Source organism: Phyllostomus discolor, chromosome 4, assembly GCF_004126475.2.
Source record: "Phyllostomus discolor isolate MPI-MPIP mPhyDis1 chromosome 4, mPhyDis1.pri.v3, whole genome shotgun sequence".
In the NCBI taxonomy this organism is placed as follows: domain Eukaryota; kingdom Metazoa; phylum Chordata; class Mammalia; order Chiroptera; family Phyllostomidae; genus Phyllostomus; species Phyllostomus discolor.
In genome coordinates, this window is record NC_040906.2 from 154213371 (window position 1) to 154234128 (window position 20758).

Genomic DNA, 20758 nt, shown 5'->3' on the forward strand with positions numbered 1-20758 from the left:
TATATTTCATATTATCAATGTAAAATAAGAATCATCATGTGATCATATTAAATCATCATGAATTTACAATGTACCATAATTATGGAATGAGAGAAGAATTACTTTTACTAATTTGAAAAAATATGCAATATACACATAAGAGTTTATAGAGGAGATTAATACAAGAGGAAACTTTCTTCAAGTTCTTTAAAAACATTTCAGCACGATCTAATTGCAGATTCTTCCCATCTTTTATGCTCACTTATGAAGGCAAGCCTAGCCGCCTTCCTGAGAGTCTCTCTGGGAAGAGTATATGTTTCCATGTCCTTTACAGCAGCCTCTGTTTCCAATTCTTCATCACATCACATGGCCTTCTTTCCCACTTCCGTTTTCCCAAATTAGTGAAGTTTTACTTACAATGTAATTTGTAATTGTCATATTTTTCTGACTATATTCTCAATGCCAGTATGGACTTCATAAAATAATCAAAGCAATATAAAGCACCAAAAATGTATAGTACAGTAAATGAATCAGTTGCAAATACCACATATAATGTCAAACTAATAGTTTGCTTATTTTTGACAAAATATGCAATATACACATAAGAGTTTATAGAGGAGATTTATTTCTGAAACAATCAATGGCTATAATCTTGAATTTATGGCAAGATGGAAAATACTAGCTCTTCTTTATGGTGACAAGGGACTGGGTCTCCAGAGAGGTACTCACAGGTGGGCAGAGATACGTGTCACCACCATAGGCAGCATAAAGCTTTTTTCCTTTAGTTTATCTATGTCTCCCTCTATTTGATAACTCATCTCTTAACTTTGTATACCTATGCTAACTCTGGATAGCTTTTACACTGAAAAACAGTATAAATAAATCTGTTGTAATAGTTTCTGAACACAGGTACCCAATTCATCACCTGCTGATTACTCCCCACGGGAACTAAATGAAGAGAGGGGGAGAAAACTTTTAACCTTTGTTTCTGATTTACAGCTTATTATCATTCAACAAGAAAAGATAACTTCAACTACTTTTGTTTGGTTGTTTATTGTTTTCATCTGTGTTTTTATGTATATTAAGAAAAGAAAAAGAATGGTGTATTTTGTTCATGAGCAAGGAAAAATTATACACATATGTGTCGAACTTATTTCCATTCAATGGGTATTTCTCATGGGTCTAATCCCTTGCGTGTCTTAGGTTCAATTTTCTCTTAACTTCAGAAACAGAGCTCCAATCAGAAAACTAACTCAGGTAAGTTATGAAATAGAATTTGTTAATATTTATTTCTACCTTTATATATAAATAAAAATATATATGTATTATATATACATATATAGTCACACTTTAATTTTTCCATAGTAAACATTTATGGTTAATATTTTCATCTATTTCATGGGTAATAGAATTTAAAACTAACTTATAAGTGTCATGGGGTATTGACAAACACCCCATGGTTTAAAAATTGTAAAAACAGTAGTTGACTTGGATAGAGGGGGCTTTTAGGATGATGTGCAATGAAACAATCTGTTTACCTTCTCTTGTCCAACAGTGCTGGACAGGCGTCTCTTTGGTGGCTTCTTCCCTTTTCCCCTTCTCCCAGCACAGTGCGTGGCTATTCCTGACACTCTGAGAGCACTGGGCCATGCCCTCTGTCAGCACTTAACTGCATGGCCAGCATTTGTGTACAAGCCTGTCTTTCACCAAATTTTAAATTGAAAGTATCAACTGTGTCATGTGTCTGTGCATCTCCAGTTCTTAGTACAGTTCCTTGTGCTAAATCAGTGTTTCTCAAAGGGTGGTCTGGGAACTCCTAAGGATCCCTCAAGAGCTCTCCAGGGGATCTGCAAGGTCAAAACTATTTTCATATGACATGATGTTATTTGAAGTTTTCATTTACATATGCTCAGAAGTGCACAGAGTAGTCCGGAAGTTATATGACATGGGATGATGTCATCACTTTGATAGCCAATGAAATGTGTTTTAATAGGGTGAATATTGATCGATATATTCCAAGTAATCAAAGACTCTTTGGGGATTATCAATATTTTTAATGGCCTATAAGGGTTCCTGAAAACGAAAAGTTTGAATGATTGTGATAAATAATAAAAGCTGACAGTTGAGACTGTGTGTTGGGCACTGTATTGGCACTTTGTGTACACTGATTCAGGGGACCACAGCCCCTGGGCATTGGACGGTACTGGTATGTGGTCTGTTAGGGACTGAAACATTCACAGATTAACTGAGTCTTCAGACTGCCCTCTGAGTTAGGTACAGAGAATAGTTCATTCAAAGTCCCACAAATGGGCATGGCAAAGCTGAATATGTCTACTCTCACTGATTGATACTGATTATCTGTTCTAAATCAATGACTGCGGGGCACTCATTCTTTGCTTATTTACTGAATGCCTTCTATGTGTCAAGCACTGTAGCAGGTACTGGCAAGCCAATAGTAAGAAAAGGAGATATTATCATTCTTTTATCAGTTTACATTCCAGGGGAAGAGAATATTCTTACACTAAAAATCCCCACATTCTTTCTAATGCACAAATCTATTTTTAACATTTATTTCATGTATTCATTCAGGTTTCACTGCTTCATTTTAATCTCTTTGAGTCTTATTTACCTCATTTTAAATAATGAACATAATATGAATGAATCTCAGCACACAATAAACAATAGTTTAGAAAGCTTTCAAACCTATTTGGAAAATATTTTGAGACCAATTTTGAAACCTATTTTGAAACTATATTTAAACATATTATGAAAATATATATATATTTAGATTTTTATTTATTTATTTTTAGAGAGGGAAGGGAGGGTGAGAGAGAGAGAGAAACATCAATGTGTGGTTGCTGGGGGTCATGGCCTGCAACCCAGGCATGTACCCTGACTGGGACTTGAACCTGTGACACTTTGGTTCGCAGCCGGTGCTCAATCCACTGAGCTACGCCAGCCAGGTGACTTTCCAAAATTAATGCTTTTGTGCCTACAATTCTAACCTCAGCTAGCCGAAGAACAACCAGCATTGGTGCCCAAGCTGTTTGAAACTTGCACTTTGATGATAAACTAGGACGTGAACCCAAGATAGCTCTGTTTAGTTTCTGTAGACACATGTGCTGTTTTGTTCCTAGGTAGCACTATAAAGCATAGGCAAATGTAAAGGGGATTCAATGTATTGGTGCCATTTATTTTTAAGTTGAGTGGTAGTTACAGAGATATTCATTTAGATATACATAAATTTCATATGTACTTTCCATATATTCTTTAGTATGCTTGAAATTTTTCACAAAAAGTGAAAAAGAAATGATTAAAATAAAGATAAATGCAAGTTCTAAGATCTTCTTGAACTCAATTTTTTGAACTTACTGCTAAAAGGCAAGTCACTTAAGTTAACACAAATTCTTCCATTTTATCTTCCTCTGGCCCGCCCAGGTGTGCATCCTGGATTTACCTGGTTTCTATAAGGAAGCAGTTTTGACTGACAGAAGCAAAACTCATTCATTTGGGGGTCTACGAAATCAGCCTGTGCCAGCACACAATTGAACAAGTCCCACTTCTGTTCCTAACTTTGTCTTTTCCAAATAAACCCAGTATGTATTAAAGAGACCAATGTAAATCATGTGCTTCTAATATTGCAAAATAAAACAGCACATTTTATATTATTATTCTAAATAACCTCCACAAAGTACATATACAGGCGTATACATTCACCTTTAAAGGTAAAACTTATCTTGAACAAAATCTTCATCCCTGATATTTTAAAAAAATGCCAGTTATAGAGAGTAATTATAGGTGGTAATTACCTTCAAACATTTTACCTGTAGCTTCCTCCAGTGTAGCAACATCAAGCCTGGGACTGTAATTTCCATAGCCAGCAGCAGTAAAAGCCCGAATCTGGAAAACATACACTGTCCCTGGCTTCAGGTTATTAATGGAGGCTGAAGTGGACTTGGTTTTTACTGTCGAGTAGGTACGTTCCCTTTGATCCTACAAACAATAAATAGAGTATATTTAATTGTGATTGCAACCAGGCAGTTTGACAGCCAATTTTTTCAATTTATTTCAGTTTTCTGCATTGTTACTAGAAAGGCTACATTGTATACTCTGTGGAATATTGTAGCATTGAGTTGTTTCTTGGAAAATATAAAATGTAAATGTGAACACATGCTTTTCTTCTATAAATTTCAAAGAGATATGTTTGTTAATGCATTTATGATGTTTTGAGCTTTTGCTTTGTTGGTGGAGGGCATAGTGGTAAGAACAATTGCATAAAGAAAATTTGATGTCCTAATGACCAAGACATAGTTACACCTGTAAAATCTATGGGTTAGTAAAGGTCTTCACTTCATAATATAATGCTCTTAATATTTTTAATGAGTGTTATTCAGCAAGTAAAAAAACATGCTAAAATGAGGAAACTTACTAAATAAAGATATTTAGCTAACACCACTACTATAGTACAGTGATTTTCCACCAGTGTGCTGCAAGAATTTTTAAGAACATACAATACCTAACTATTCAGTCAGGGGCATTGATCTGTTTTCCCTTAGACTGTCAAATAAGAAATGACAAGAGCCAACACAATAGCCATTGAGTGTGAATACCCTGTCTTGAACCATAAATATATAGTCATCTAATAGAGTTGCATCTTATTGGTCATGTAGCATGATATGGTTGTGTCTATTGGTCAATTCTTGGTAACAGAAATCCTTATATACAAGTAAAAGCACCTGATTTAAAAAAATCACATTGGGACAAAAAAGGGTAGATAATTAATAATATTATTTATTTTTTGTAAGTTGGCAATCAAAATTACACCTATTTTTGTCAGATCAGCAAAACACATACTTTTTGTATGCTGCAGAATTTTAATAATTAGCTTATGTGTGCCATGAGAGGAAAAATACTGCAAATCACTGCCACAGTAACATTATCAATTATTTTCATTATAAACTGCAATTCTAACAGAATAAAACCATTCTTACTATATAAATTAAAAAAAAATATTTTAGCCATGGCTGGGCAGCTCAGTTGCTTAGACCATTGTCCCAATATGACAAGGTTGAGGGTTCAATGGTTGGTCAGGCCACATACAAGAATCGACCAATGATGGCATAAATAAGTCAGACAACAAACTGATCTTCCTCTCTCTCTTTCTCTGAAATCCATCAATCAATACTTTTTTAAATAAATATTTTATATCAAGAGTATCAATATAGTATCAAAGTACTATATGATTTATGGTATGACAATACTTTAAACAATATTGCTTAGCTCAATTTCCTTATTTTTCAGATATGTAAACTGAGGCTCACAGAGTTTAAAAATGTTTATCATATTATATGACTTAGAATAAAAAGCACTTAAAAATTTAAGAATATAAAACTCCATCAAAATAATAGTAAAATAAATAAAAATTTAAAGCTTAATTGATATGCCTCTAATATTCTATTATGAAAAAGTAATAAAAACTACTGATCCAAGTATATAATTTTAGACAGTTTTTAATTTCTTCTATAATAAATTCCTGTGCTCAACTGTGACTGTCAATAAAACTGCTCACTGAAATCTGAAAATACCAGTCTAGTTCGATCTGTCTTTAGTTTGGCATTCATGGAAGTGTAAATAAATTTATATTTAAACTGGATTTAGTGAAACTGATTTGTGATTGTGTTCATTATAATCATGCATAAGATGATTGTATTATAGTATATGTTTATCTAAGAAAAACTAGGTATAGCTGATATTAGATGACAATGATATATACATAGATCATATGCTTACATACATTATAGTGCAACACAGTTATTTTCTTTTAATGATTGCCTAATTTGTAAGTGCAGGAAGTGTAAATACATATCACCTCTATCATGCAAAATAGAAAAGTATTTGAATGAACTTATTCTAGACTAAGGAACTGCAAAATATTCTGTTCCATTGTGAGACTTCACTCTCATTTACCATATAACTTACCTTTTAGAAACGTATTTTATTGCTTTTGAAATCTGATGAAATTTCAGAAGGGACTACAACTGTTAGAGCTCATTGGAAAACAGACATAAGACCAACATTAAAAACAAGCATTCCCTCAGAAATGCATTTGATGGGATAAAAAATACGTTCCCTGGTACAAAATGAGGCATTTTAAATGTGACTTTGGCAATGGAAGTCACAAATTTATAATGGAAAAATTAGCCAAAATATTGTAAACTTAATCTGAACATTGAAACTAATCTTAAACTCTGTTTTTTCCTCAAAGGGAAAAAAATATCTATTGTCACTGCACTATGTGCATGTTTACTCAATCAAGTTGATCAGTCCCAAGATTTCCAAAAGCCTGACAGTCCTATTTTGAAATGCTGTTTAAATGGTTAAAACAGTTACATGTATATTACAGCACTTCAGCTAACTCATTTAAGTCCATAACAGTAACACTTATTATTACTATTACCACTAGTAATCACAATAGTTTCCACGCTTGAACCAGGTCCTTCTGTGAGGTAGAGCTTACATAATAATTTGTGACCAGGATGCACCAGTCTCCCACTCTTTCCAGATGGGTTAGAAAAAAAAAGTGTTCATATGCTCAGATACATCACTAATCATTAAAGTTTAGCCAACATGGAGATTAAAGGAGCAGCACATGGGATTTAGCAGTGCCATTTTTCATGGAGAGGCATATAAAGAGGTGGTATTGTACATGACTAACATCACATACATGAACTCTCAGGAGGAATTTAAAGGAGTGGAATAGCCTCGTCCAATTCTAAAGTTTAGAGACTACTGTAAAGTTACTGCAGAAAATACAATTATATTTTCAAATTACAAAATAATTGGAGGCCAGCATCCCTATCACTAAAACCACATAAATAAAATAAACCATTAAAAGCTCAGGCATCCTAAAAGAAACATGTTCCACAAATGCATTGGGTTGTGAGGCTTCTGAGCTACTAAAACATCCTCCAACAAATTATCAGGATTTCAAAAACTGAATAAATCAATACTAGTGGAATATTTTCATTTGTGTGATTTAATATACAGAAATTATAATTATAATAATGAACCAGAGATTCAGGGAGATAGTTATCAAAATTGGATAAAATTAACTATGAATTTTGAAGTTCCACCAGATTGTTGGCATAATGACCAACGTTAGTCTACCGAGCGGTAGGATGACATGAGACATACTGCACATCCTGTGCATTTCCTGTTTTTAGCACTTACTTTCTCGTAATACTTGATTTCATATTCGGTGATGACTCCATTGGGATGCTCCGGTTCCTGCCAGGAAAGCTCCACACTCCGCTGTAGCACTCTCTCCTTCATTACTCCGCTCACTTGCGAGGGAGCTGTTTGGACAAGATGTGTCAATAAACAATGAGAAAATTCACTGGATGCCTCAAATCAAATGTCACAACCGATCAGTCCCATGCTGTGCCAGTTTCATTAAGGTAAAAGAAAGCACCTTTTCATAGCTCACAATTCAGAAGCTAATGAATATTCAAACAGGACCTTATTACTGTTCATAAACCTTAATAGGAATTTAAATTAAAGTGCAAACAGCAGAAGATAGCATTGTTCAAGTTAGTGAAAAATGGAAATGATGGGGCTGAGGATGACAATTAAGCAAATGAATGCTAATTAAGGCTACAAAATATGATTTCAGATTAATCTCCATTGATAAACTAAGTCCAAATATTTATTTCACATACAACAGCAATACACTTTAAAAATAATTTAATTTTGTGCAAGAAAAAGTATATGAAATGGCTACTTTAATATTCAATTAAATCACACTTTTCAAAAATATTTTCATGTTTCACGTGTGTGTATTCCCAAGAATTCCAGTTAACCTTGGAAAAAAATTTTATTCTCCATCATGTCAAGGGGGAGAACATGCTAAAGCTGCTGCTATTTAAATATGTATGTAAAAAAAAAAAACACATACATACCCCTGCATAAGTAATTTATACTTATGTAACCGAGGCTTCAAGCTTTGAGAGAAGCAGCTCAAACTATACTTTTGCTTCCTCTTTCTATATAGATAATAATATGCTTAGCGTTCTTTCATTCTAATTAGTGGCATATACTCCTTTTGGTAGCTAAGGCTGTGGAATGCAGCAAACTAATTTGCTCTGTCTAATTTGCTCAGTGATGATTAACTAGTTGTCTTCTCTGTCTAAATGAGTAGCTGCACTGGCTTGGCTGAATTTCAGTGGGGTCATTATGTTCCATGTATCATGCTCTATCTCATTTTGTAAAATATTTTCAGGCTGTTAATTTAATTTTCAGATGTCCAAATTTGTTAATAATCCTGCTGACAGAAAAGCAATTATATGGGGCCAAAGCTGTTTAAGCAAGATTCTGATGTTTATCCCTTTGGCTTTATTTTGTTGCTTCTACTTTTTAATATTTTCTTGTATCACTGTCTAGAAAAGAAAACATTTTTCACCTTCCAGCTTGGTGGTTGTAAAAGAAGGACATGGAAGATGCATGACCTCCATTTCCTCTCAGATTACTAACAAAAGTGTAACTAGGGAAGATTAAGTGGAACAACTTTTGCTTTTGGGGGATGCAGCTGAAGTACTCAACACACTGTGTTTACAGAGTTTCTGATAGGTTTCCAGTGTGGCAAGTTTCTCATAAGAAGTATTATTTTTTCCACAATTTAAAAACCGGAATATATGCAGTGAAGAAGAACTTGTTTTTAAAGTGATGTGCCTCTCCGCCCAGGACATGCTTAGCAGGTCTCAGCCCACTGTGAGACCTTCATGAGGCTGCTTCCTCAAGCCATACCCTTGGCAAAAAAACCCCAAAAATCACGAGGTGAGATTCCACTTAGAAAATAATCTGTAATAGCCTAATTTACTTAAAATCATTCAGAAAAATCTGTATTTTCACTTTTGTTAGTAAAAAAGAGAATACAGCACAGGTAAGATTACAGTAATAGTTGAAACACGTGATTATCCAGTATAAAGGAGGGTTAACAATGTGGCGTGTACCGTTTGGAAATAGGTTAGCTGAAAGTAGATTAGAGAGCTCATAGGTACCAATCTCTAGGTCTCCTTCAAATAACACACACAGCTTAATGTGATTTTCAGTTAAGTCAAACTGCAAGACATTTTGATTAGTTTCTGTCCTTAAATATTAAGGTGAAGGAGGCAGGAGAACTTAATTCTCCAAGGTGTGGAAGAGACTTGGTGTATAAGTCTACCTCATTTACTATCTGATATATTACTGCAAGATCTAAGTATAGATGGGACTTGATTTCCGCACTTACACACTAAAATTATATTCATTGTTTATCCTGAAGGAAAAACTTTAACCGATAAAATCAGAGTAATTGGGGGTTGGGGGAAAAAGATACCTAAAGTATTTTTCAAATAGCTAGTATTTTGAAATTCACATCTCATCACTAACAGTGCAGTGTGCTGTTTTTTATCCCTCTTTTGCACAAGGAGCCCTGTCCATAAGTGACTATACTTCTGCTTTTCTGTATATTTCCTGTTTTTAAAATTTATCCCTTGATGATACTGAAGCAAGTCACACATTTAAGAGGATCAGAGACAGAAGTACTAGCACATGGCCCTTGAGAATAGATAAACTGTATGATAGGAAAAATCTTTCCCTGTCTTATGACCTTCAAATACAATATTTTGGTACAGGAAAACTGATAATATTTTCCCTTGAGTTTTAATATCTCAGACATAAAGGATATACAACTCAAAAGATATATCAGCTAGTCAGATTCTAATTTTATTTGCAGATAAAATTATATGTACAAGTAAAACTGAAGTTGCATAAAATAATCTTAAAACTCAATGATTTCTATGGTTAATATAGATGATCTACTGAATTAATTACATTGTTACAATTTCACTAAGAATATACTCATGCTTAGACCAAAATATTCAATTTATTGTATCTGAAGTTCATTTTGAAAAGAATATGTATACAAATTAAATTACATACATAGTTAACAACCAATTAGGTGTTATGACATTTAAATTGTAATTTCTACAATTATCAAAGTGAAATAAAATATATTATAACTTGACTTGACGTGAAGCTAATAAGTGGTAACCAACAATAATAAATTCCCTAATTTGAAAAAGTAGGAAAACCAGTACTTCATGTAGAGAGGCTTTAAATATGAATTTTTGTTAGGGTTTCCAACAAATGATTAACAGATTCATTTCTTACCTAAGTTTCTAGAAATATTCAGATATAAAAATTAATTTCAACTGAATGAACAAATGGAAGTTTTTTCCCCATCAAAATCTTAATTACTTTTTTAGGGACATATCTAGAGTCTGTAGAAATGACAGTAAATGATGACCTCAGGAAATTCAGAAAATGGTTTCTGTGGCTCAAAAGGGTAAATTTCAACTGTATAAAAACAAAGTTGATAACATTGATGGGACAGGAAAGCAGAAATCTAATAACAAGGGGAAGGTAAATTTGTGGGCTAGGTTTGTTAGTGTGAGCCTTTGAATTACAAAATAAACATGTATGTAAATATTTAAAGATAGAAAACCCAATGGGTAAACAAATGTAGCATAGCCAAACAATGGACTGCTACTCAGCAATAAAAAGAGCAGACTACTGGTGCATGCTACAAAATAGATAAACCTCAGAAGTGTCGGTAAGTGGAAGGAGCTAGACAGTGAAACTGCACACTGCATCATTTAATGTATGTGAACTGCCTGGAAAAGACAGAAAGGAAACGTCAGTTGTGGCTGGGAGAGGAGTAATGGAATTTGATGTTGCTAGCAGGTGCAAGAGAACTTTGTAATGACCTAAATGTTCTAAAATGGCATTTTAGATTGGTGATGGTAGCACAATATAATAAATGTACAGAAAATGCATTGACTTGTATAGTTATAATGTGTACACTTATGATATGTACATTATACTTCTTTAAGTTGTTAAAATAACAATAAAAAGAGCTACCCCCAAAAATAATCACTAAGAATGGTGGGTTTATGTTAAGGCCTGCACCAATCAGCATTTTACAGATTTTGACCTTTAGGTAGTCATTAGGCTTTAGCTTTTGATCTTAATCAATTTCTAATTAAAATTCAAATTCAAAAGATGCATTTAAATTTTAAAATGAAATGTATTTATAAAGGCTCAATTTTCTCCTTAAAATGTTAAGTTTACCTTTATGTATGGAAAAGTGTCCTGCCACAAAGTTGGGATAAAACACAATTTTAAAACATAGTGCAGTAGACGAGTGGCCCTCCAAAGATGCCCATAGTCTAATCTCTGGAATTGGTGAATGTGCAGCAGTGTAGGGCAAAATGGACACTGCAGATGCAATTATGGTTATAGATGCTACAATAAAGCTATCCTAGATTTTTCCCAGGGGGTCCACTCTAATCACATCAGCCAGTGCGACAGAGGTGCTGCAGAAGAAGCCAGAGAAGTGAAGCGTGTGATGGTATCAACCTGTCAGAGGGCACATGGAAAACACGAGGTATGGAGACAGCCTTTAGGATCACAGACTGGTCCTGGGTGACAGAGACAAGAAAATGGAGACCTCGATTCTCTGAGCGAAAGACCCTGAATTCTAACAATACGAATGAGCTTGGGAGTAGGCATTCCCCAGAGTCTGCAGATAAGAGCCGAGCCCAGCTGACAACCTGGCTTTACCCAGTGAGGCTGTTGATAGGGCATCCAGCTGAGAGCTCTGCTGTGCACAGATTTTCGACCAGCAGAATTGGGAGATAATATAAAGAAGTGCTGTTTTTAAGTTTTTTGTAGTAATTTTTATGGTAGCAATAGAAAATGAATACATATAGATAATAAAGCAAAAAACAAAAAAAGAAAATCTACTGGTCTATTTATGAAGTCTATGAAAAAACCTTAGCAATAGGACAGTTTGATAATGGAATATGTGAAAATTCATGTTGAGATAACACAAAGTCAAAATTTTTTATCTTAACACTCAAAACACAATGTCTCATAGGAAAGAAATTTTCATTATACAGTTAAAAAACTTTTTTTTTGTGCTGGAACTTCAGTGTAGCTCATGATTTTGATTTTGGATTTAAAAAGTAATTTATACTAGTCATCATTGTTACTACACTATAACTGTCATTGAATTTCAACAAGGGATGGTGAGTGGAAACAAATATTTGCATTTCTAAACAATACAATGAAGTAAGATGGGTCAACAGGCATGACCTGAGCTTTTGCCATGCACTTAAAATTGTTAAATCTATTGACATTTGTTAGGGTTCCATTAAATATTGAATAAATACAAAATGGGAACATGAACAAATCTGTAAAACAATCAAATGCAAATCTGATGATAGAAGAATAGTAGTCTTTAGTGAACACTTTTGTTTCTATACGGCATGGAATTCATTTTTAGCAATGTTTTGAAATCATAAATGTGTACTATTAGAAGCATAGTATGTTGTAACACACAACTTTTAGTTTCTTTACTCTTCCTCACAGGTGTTTCATTTTTGCACTACAAAAAAAACATATAAAAACACATATAAGTTTATTTCAGTGACAAAACAGTAGCACACAGCTGAATATCATGTAACATATCAATTCCATTTTTGTGGTATTTAGGAATATGTAGAAATTGTAGTATGTGATTTCCCTAAACTTTAATTTCCTGACTGCAAAGAGGGAGGTTAGAATAATATTATAAGCAATAAATAGAAAATGTTATCTAAGAAAAAGAAGCGCTGTGAACTAAGGGCAATTGAGCCCATAACAATTATGAGCAATCAATGTGTAATAGATGTCTGTCAAATTATTTTTGGTGGGACAGAAGCATGATTTGCAGCTAAAACAAACAAAATCTCATTCTATAATAAGTAGTTGGAAAAAAAAGTCTGTGGAAAATTGATTTATCTTTTTTAAAATAAAATCATGTTATTTGCATTGCTATCTATTTAATATACCAATTAGCATGATTTTTATTTGCAATGAAAAATACACTACATATTAAGTAAGATATATCACAGAATGGATTTCTAAATGTATTTAAGTACAATAACTGAAAAGACAACTTAAGAGTAAAACTATGAGCTGGAACTTCTGTGAAAAAATGAATATGATGTTGAATTGACAAAGCAGAAAAAAATCCAGTCAAGTATAATTTTAATTTACTTTATTTTAAAAATATTTTTATTTTATTTTTATAGACAGAGAGAGAAAGAGAGGGAGAGAAACATCAATGTGTGGTTGCCTCTTGTGTGCCCCCTACTGGGGACCTGGCCTGCAACCCAGGGCACAAAATTATACTTGTGCCCTGACTGAGAATCGAACCAGCGACCTTTTGGTTTGCAGGTCTGCACTCAATCCACTGAGCTACACCAGCCAGGGCTCAAGTATAGTTTTAAATTAAGTCCATAAGTTTTCAGTAGGGTAACAAAACATAATGGGAACAACAAAAGTCACTGTTCTACTGTTCAGTTAGAAAAGCTTTGTTCTTTAGAGCAATAATTACAACATGACCTGACAACACTTTTTTTCTGAGAATAAGGTTTTCTTTGTTGTTATCAGATGATTGGTACCCAATTGGTTGGATATTTAATGAATTGCTACAAGAGTTACCACTTCCTGGCAAAATCTCTTGATAAAATGCTTTAAGGTCAAAGATGTGAGGGTTGTGGAGAAAGCTACTATGGCCATTGGTCATCCTAAACATATACTGGGCCTGCTGATAATCTCACTTTAAGTGTATATTTAAAATTTATTTTCTGATTTTGAGAAAGGAAGGAAGGAGGAAAGAGAAAGAAACATCGACCTTATTCCTTATTCCTGCACCCATTGGTTGATTCTTGTATGTGCCCCAACCGAGGATCGAACCAGCAAGTGTGCTGCATCAGGACAGCCCTTCTGACTAAAATATTAACTGACTAAAGGTTAATTTGTAACCCCTGGTACATTTGTATTTTCACAGAATTACAATGTAATTGTAACTGCCAATGTAAATAAAAAAATAAAATTGTATTTTGTAAACAATAGTTATAAGTTACTGGTCAATGAGATAGAAATGGGTTAAATGAACACCTGCATCAGTAAGCACTTTATTGTTGCTGCTCAGCTGGCTTTTTTCTTCTTCTTAGGAAACTTTTCTGGATGGAAAAAAGCATTTCTTTTTCTTTGCAGACTCCTTGATGTTATTTCTGGTGTAAGCTACTTAACATATTCTAGCATTTTCAGTGGCAATGTCTTTTAAAAATAGTGTAGCATTAATTTAAGTACCCTTTCCAGTTACATTGAAATGCTTAGAAGGTAATGTCACGATAACACCATTTTATTGATTTCTGATGAAAGCTTCATTTGCTTATAAGTTCAACATACAATTTTTCATGAGATAGTAACAGTATAAACAAAGCATTGTAAGAACTGCAAATATGACAAGGCCACAGTTGCTACTTTCAAGGAGATTTTAATGTAGAAAATAAGTTAGAAGGTAAATGTACTTGATTTGAATGCACAATTAAAGCTTATAGCACAGATGAAATATGAACCAAGTGTAGGAAAATCTTGGGAGGCTGTAAAGTGCCAACCACACAAAAACATCCCCTGTAACTCAGTGTTTGACTGGTATAACTATATATTTAAACTAATTATCAGGAACATTGATATCATGTCTATAACATGTAAGAGACTGCTTAACATCAATCAATAGTAACAGAGCCAGACTGATCCCATGATTTTCTCTCTAATGGCCTCTACCAATAAGTTACAACTCACTGAGTCATTTTTCCTCTGCTTCAGCTAATACAGAATTATTTTTCAATTACAGTTTATATTTAATATTATTCTGTATTTGTTTCAGATGTACAGCATAGTGGCCAGAACATCATGCACTTTACAGAGTGGCTCACCCAATATTTCAAGCATCCACATGACCCAACACATACTTATTTTGATACCACTGACCATGTTCCCCAGGCTGTAATCTACATCTCTGTGACTATACCCTAACCACCCATCAGTACTTCTTAATCCCGCCACATTTTTCACCCAGTACCCAAACCCCTCTCTTCTGTCAACTGTCAGTCTGTTTCTATCTTGTTTGTTAGTTTATTTTGTTCTTTAGAGTGAAATATATGTGAAATCATATGGTATTTCGCTGTTTCTCTTATTTCACTTAGTATAATACCCTCTAGAACTATCCATTTGCTGCAAAAGGTAAGACTTCATTCTTTTGTTATGGCTGAGTAGTATTCCCTTGTTAAATGTATCACAGCTTTTTTAACCACTCACCTATTGATGGGCACTTGGGTGGCTTCCATATCTTGCCTATTGTAAATAATACTACAAAGAACATAGGTGTATGTGTATCCGTTTGAATTAATGTTTGGGGTTTCTTCAGATAAATACACTGAAGTGGAATTGCTGGGTCATAAGGCAATTCCACTTTTTAATTTTTTGAGGAACCTCCATGCTGCTTTCCATAGTGGCTGCACTGGTCTGCGTTCCCACCAATAGTGCACAAGTGTTCCCTTTTATCCACATCTTCGCCAATACTTGTTTGTTGAGTTTTTTATGATAACTGTTTTGACAGGTGTGAGGTAAAATCTCATCATTGTTTTGATTTAATACAGTTTTTTCTAAAAACCTATTTCCCTTGTTGACAGTACTATACAATATAGCATTTAATCATTTTATAGTTGCTTATCTCCTCAGTTATTCTGATATTCCCTGAAGGCAAGAAATTTAGAAAAGCAGGAGAGTGTAGGACTGAAGCACATGTGCCCAGGTCTGCACCTGGGTTCCATTACCTATTTGCAATCTGTGTGAAAATAAGTTAGAAGGTAAATTTACTTGACTGAACTTCCCTGTGCCTCCGTTTTCTCAGACTTAAAATAGCTATAATCAGACCACATACTTCAATAATAGAATTGTTCTAGAAATCTTAAAACCAGTCCTGGCATCTGCTGGGACTCAAAAAATATGTATCATCCTATATTTTGTGTGTATTAGATTTACTGATGACAAAGACCTATTCCAGAATATTCTGATTCTGAGGTCAAAATCAGACTTCAGGATTTTTTTCAAATACTCCTCAGATAAAGCTGACTTATATCTGAGTTTGAGAATAATTCCTTTGGAAATTTAACAGGAACATAAATTGTTATTTCAAGGTGAAATAACATATTTTAGATTTTAAAATATTACATTGACAATTTTGTTCAATTTCTAAAATGTAGAAATGACCAATTTCTATAATCTATATTCTGTACTAATTTTACATGCACTAGAAAGATATTCATGTTAAGTCATTTAGAAGGAACTTATTGTAAAAAATAAAAAAATAAAAACTACCAAAATGGGAAGAGGGCTGACAACACACATTCTTTTTTTAATTTCAAAATTTTATTTATTTTTAGAGAAAAGGGAAAGAAGGAAGAAAGAGAGGAAGAACAACATTACTGTGTGGTTGCTTCTCGAGCACCCCCTACTGGGGACCTGGCCCACAACCCAGGCCGGTGCTCTGACTGGGAATCAAACTAGTGACCTTTTGGTTTGCAGACACTCAATCCACTGAGCCACACCAGCCAGGGCAACACACATTCTTTTTAGTATATTATAATATATAAAGTTAAGAGAAAAATACAGATTAAGCAATCGCTTCTAATTTTGGTGATGATAAAATATTTTAGTAATTTTTAAAAATAAAAAAAAAACACTTAAATCTGGTCTCTCAGGTCCTCTGGCTCCATCTCTATTTTCCATGAATCCATAGCTAATAACTAGCTTATTTATAAAGCCAATTATGTGATTACAGCCCATAGGTAGACCTTTTTGCTAAAGAAAATAAACTCAAATAAGATGAGATATATACACATATGTATGTGTATATATATTTGTTAAGGACCAGAACCTCCCTTATATGTCATCAGAATAACATTTTTAGTTGTGTATATTTTCTTTGATCTTGGAACATTGTTTTTTTAAAAAATAATACATAGAGAATTGTGTTGTATTTCAATCATAAAAATAGTTTAATACCAGTTGACAATTTTTGAAAAGTTAAGTTAGCCCAAATGTTTACGTTGTGAATATCTTTAATTATAATTTTGAAAGCTAAATTCTTTACAATGAATATTCTTCCATTAGTTTATATTTAACAGTCTAAATTATCTTGTATTTGAGATAAACTATATTTCCTGACAATATGTGCATGAGTATAATCACTCAATTAGATCAATAAGTTTAATTTATATACTATTATATAATAGATATCACAAAAACATTATTCTTCTATTATATAATAATATACACTAATATTCACATAAATAATTATGTGGTTAAGAAAGCTCATTAGTTCTTCCTAAATATCTAACAATGCTTAAACTATTGTACTATATGTCATAACAACATGCAGAAACTTCACAGATGTAGTTTATTTTACAGGAGTAATAAAGCATGCATTTAAACAACATGTAGGTTGTTTATTAAGAGAAGCATTGTCAATAGGAAGAATATTAAAAAAAGAGAAGTGACCTTCTCTTAAAGCCTTGCGTTAATCATATGGAGTCAGAATAAATCATATTTCCCATTAGAATAAAACCTGCATTACTAAATGTCAAGTCAGTACTACGTGGCAGCACTGCATTTATAACTGCTAAATCCTTTTCCAGTATACCACTGTTCCTCATTATTTTAAAGTTAATATAATGCATTGCAACCATAATTCTAAAAAAAGGAATGGGATAGAATAAAGTTAAGTTTTTCAAATGAAAGGGGGGACAGAAAATAAACCAGAATTTATTTATAAAATATTGTGTATTTATTCTACATGTTTAAACTTCAGTCACCTTCAAAGTACTCTCCTTTTGATGCAATACACCTATTGAGACATTTTGTCCACTGCTCAAAACAGTTCTTGAACTCATTGATTTTGATGTGTTTTAGTGCTTCTGCTGTTTTTTGTTTCACCTCCTCCACATCAGCTAAATGTTTCCTCCTGAGGATATTTTCATCAGGGAAACAAACAAACAAAAAGTCACTTAGGGTGAGATTGGGTGAATATGGAGGGTAGGGCACAGGGGTCAGGGGAATCTTGGTCAAAAGCTATTGAACACTCAGCACGGTGTGGGCTGAGCTCATAAATCACCCACCATGAAACGGACAAAGGCACTGAAAGAATCTTCAAAAAAATTCACGGAAGCCAATGTAGCCTCTTAGAACAACGCCAGCTGGTGCACTGATACAGATGGGCTCCTAGAACACTCACCTAGCAGGGGAAGCCTCTGTCAGAAGGGGGACACCCTCCTGAAGATAATTCTTTTTTTTAATTCCCTCATATATTTCATGAACTGTTTGTTTCATATATGTGTGTGTATGTTTGAATATACCAAAGTATAGATATATAGTATGAATTTGTGAATTAGTAGTTATTCTAAAATTTCTTTAAAAGCCACTTCATCACATGATATATAATTGAGGTTATGTCCCTTTATAGAGCGATAAGCATGTGCAAAGTGATACAATACAAACCATAATACAGCAACAAAAGTTTGAGAGTTTCATATTACAGTATTATTTTACTCTATCCCAAGTTTATTGATGATGGTTGAAGAAAATGACTGAGCCCATTATATTCTGACTTCTATCAGCCTCATACTTTTCCACTTTAGGGCTCTTTTTATTCTATTTCTCCTCTTTGTGTCCTCTACTCTGCTATGAATTGTTTTTTAATGCATTCCTCCTTGGCCTAAAAATCCTATGTATCCAAACCAATCTACTTTCTTAAATATTACTTTAAAATATTAAGTTTTGCAGGGATTTTTCATTACTGGTGTTATCCATTTTATTTTTTTAACCTTACCCCCAAATCATCACTGTGGTGCTCTTCACAATTAATTTGTTTTGATTTTCCATTCTATTATAAGTTGAATTATTCAAGGAGAATAAGAGAACAGAACTAGTAAAGAAGGAGAAAATAAAGTAAGGAGGTGGTGGAGGATGAGGAGGAAAAAGAGGAGAAAAAATAAGGAAATGTAAGTATCTCAAAACATTAAAATTACCTCATTTAAAATGTGCAATTAAAAAATATCATCACCTCAACTGCTTTACATACTCTGCATATATTCTTTTCAACACCAGTCAAGATTTATTATTTCAAGAAACCTACCTAAGCACTTAGTTTAATGGAGTCTGCTAAATACATTTCAATTAGCACTGCAGCTTGTATTTTAAAGTTGTTGCCTCACAACATGAAAGCTACTGCCTGAGAATTTAGGCATAAATGAAAACTACTTTAAATTTCCTAAACCTGTACGATGCCAATGGTACAATATAGCATTAATTTACTAAGTAATATTTTAGCACCAAGAGAGAATGAATGCAGTGTGGCCAATACTTAAGGAGTCACTTTTTCCTCCCCACAGAAGGCTGAGCATTGAGTTTAGCTATCTCTAAAAATATTTAAAAATCAACATATAAAACTAAGAAGTCACTTTTATGTACAGGGGAAATTTGGCTCAGAATGAGTAGATGTACAGAATAAGAGTTACCAGTTTATGAATAAGTTTGGTTCTAAAGGTCTGTTTGTAGTTCAGTTGTGTGTAATTGGATTTCAACTTTCATAGAAACAATATTATAAATAACATGTAGATTTCCAGGGTAGCCCACAAACATGTATTTGACCTAGACTGTTGTTACAATATTACAGATTTGTACAGAAAAAGAAACAAAAACAGTTGTTTAATAATAGTAATTAGGAAAATAAAAAACAATACAATGAATAAAATGGGTTTGTTATTATCTGGAACACAGGTGCTTCAAAATAGTAATTAATTAAGGTCTTCCCAGATCCACCTAAAATTCCCATGCATCTTAGCCAAAAGCAGAAGCTGATCAGCTCTGGCTTGCCTTCTGCTCCTTCCCTCTTCTTGCTATACAAAAAGTTTTGACTTTGTTCCTAAATACTCCCCAGCCACCAGGAAATAACCATCTCAATAACCAACTAGAAGATAAATAACAGTTTCGCCTTTTATCAGAGCAATGGTCTACGATCATAGCCAGTTTTGGCCAGTCATCTGTTTTTGTAAACAGTTTTATTGGAACACAGCTGCATCCTTGTGTTTACATATTGTCTGTGGCTGATAACATGATAAAATATCAGAGGTAAGAAATTGCAACAGAGAAAATAAAGCCCACAAAGCATGAAACTTTTATTATCTGGTCTTTTTCAGGGAAAAAAAATGGCCTACCCCTGAGTTAGTTTGTTTGGCTGCAAGTAAGGAGACCCAAATAAACAGTGGCTTAAGGTTTACTTGTTAGTTTTCTTGTGCAAAAAAAAAATGCAGTCCACAAACAGGCAAATGGTATTTTTCGTTCTGTAGATCAAGGATGTTAAGATCATTCTCATGGCCTTTTGCTTGAGGCTGCAATAGGCTGTGCTTGCTGCTACTATAAAGCTATCACACTCAAGCAGCCAGCATGCAGTGAAATGGCAGTGTGGAGATGCTTGGAGTCCAAATTAGAATAGTCAACTTTGTTAGCAAATTCTAGCAGTCTCCTGTTTATGTTTCATTCATCTCATTCCCTAGGCTGGACATGGATATTTAACATTTAAACTGGATATACTGTAGCCCTAAAAATGATAGTAAATAAGAAAAAAGAACTTGATATTACAGAGAAAACCAGCAGTGCCTTCCACTCTCATCTTCCCAATAGCACGGGAGAAGGAGAGCATTCACTAACTTGATTCCTGTTCCCACAGCCTCCTCAATTACTTTTTCTTCCGAGTATAGAAAGAAAGGACCAAGGAAAGTTATTC

The 20758-nt window shown here is 33.7% G+C and overlaps 1 protein-coding gene across 6 annotated transcripts in view; it reads right to left on the reverse strand.

Annotated features, from left to right (window-relative positions):
- Positions 1 to 20758, reverse strand: part of EPHA7 (EPH receptor A7) — a 171041-nt gene that overhangs the window by 23398 nt on the left and 126885 nt on the right. For 3 of the 6 annotated variants that reach the window (XM_036024484.1, XM_028510666.2, XM_028510668.2), the window contains exons 6-7: positions 7210 to 7334; positions 3804 to 3972 (exon numbers count right to left, since the gene is read on the reverse strand). In XM_036024484.1, coding sequence (XP_035880377.1) covers positions 3804 to 3972; positions 7210 to 7334 — 294 coding nt within the window. Of the gene's footprint in view, positions 1 to 3788; positions 3973 to 7209; positions 7335 to 20758 lie in introns of all 6 variants that reach the window. The other 3 variants (XM_028510665.2, XM_028510663.2, XM_028510667.2) reach the window with 1 other exon arrangement.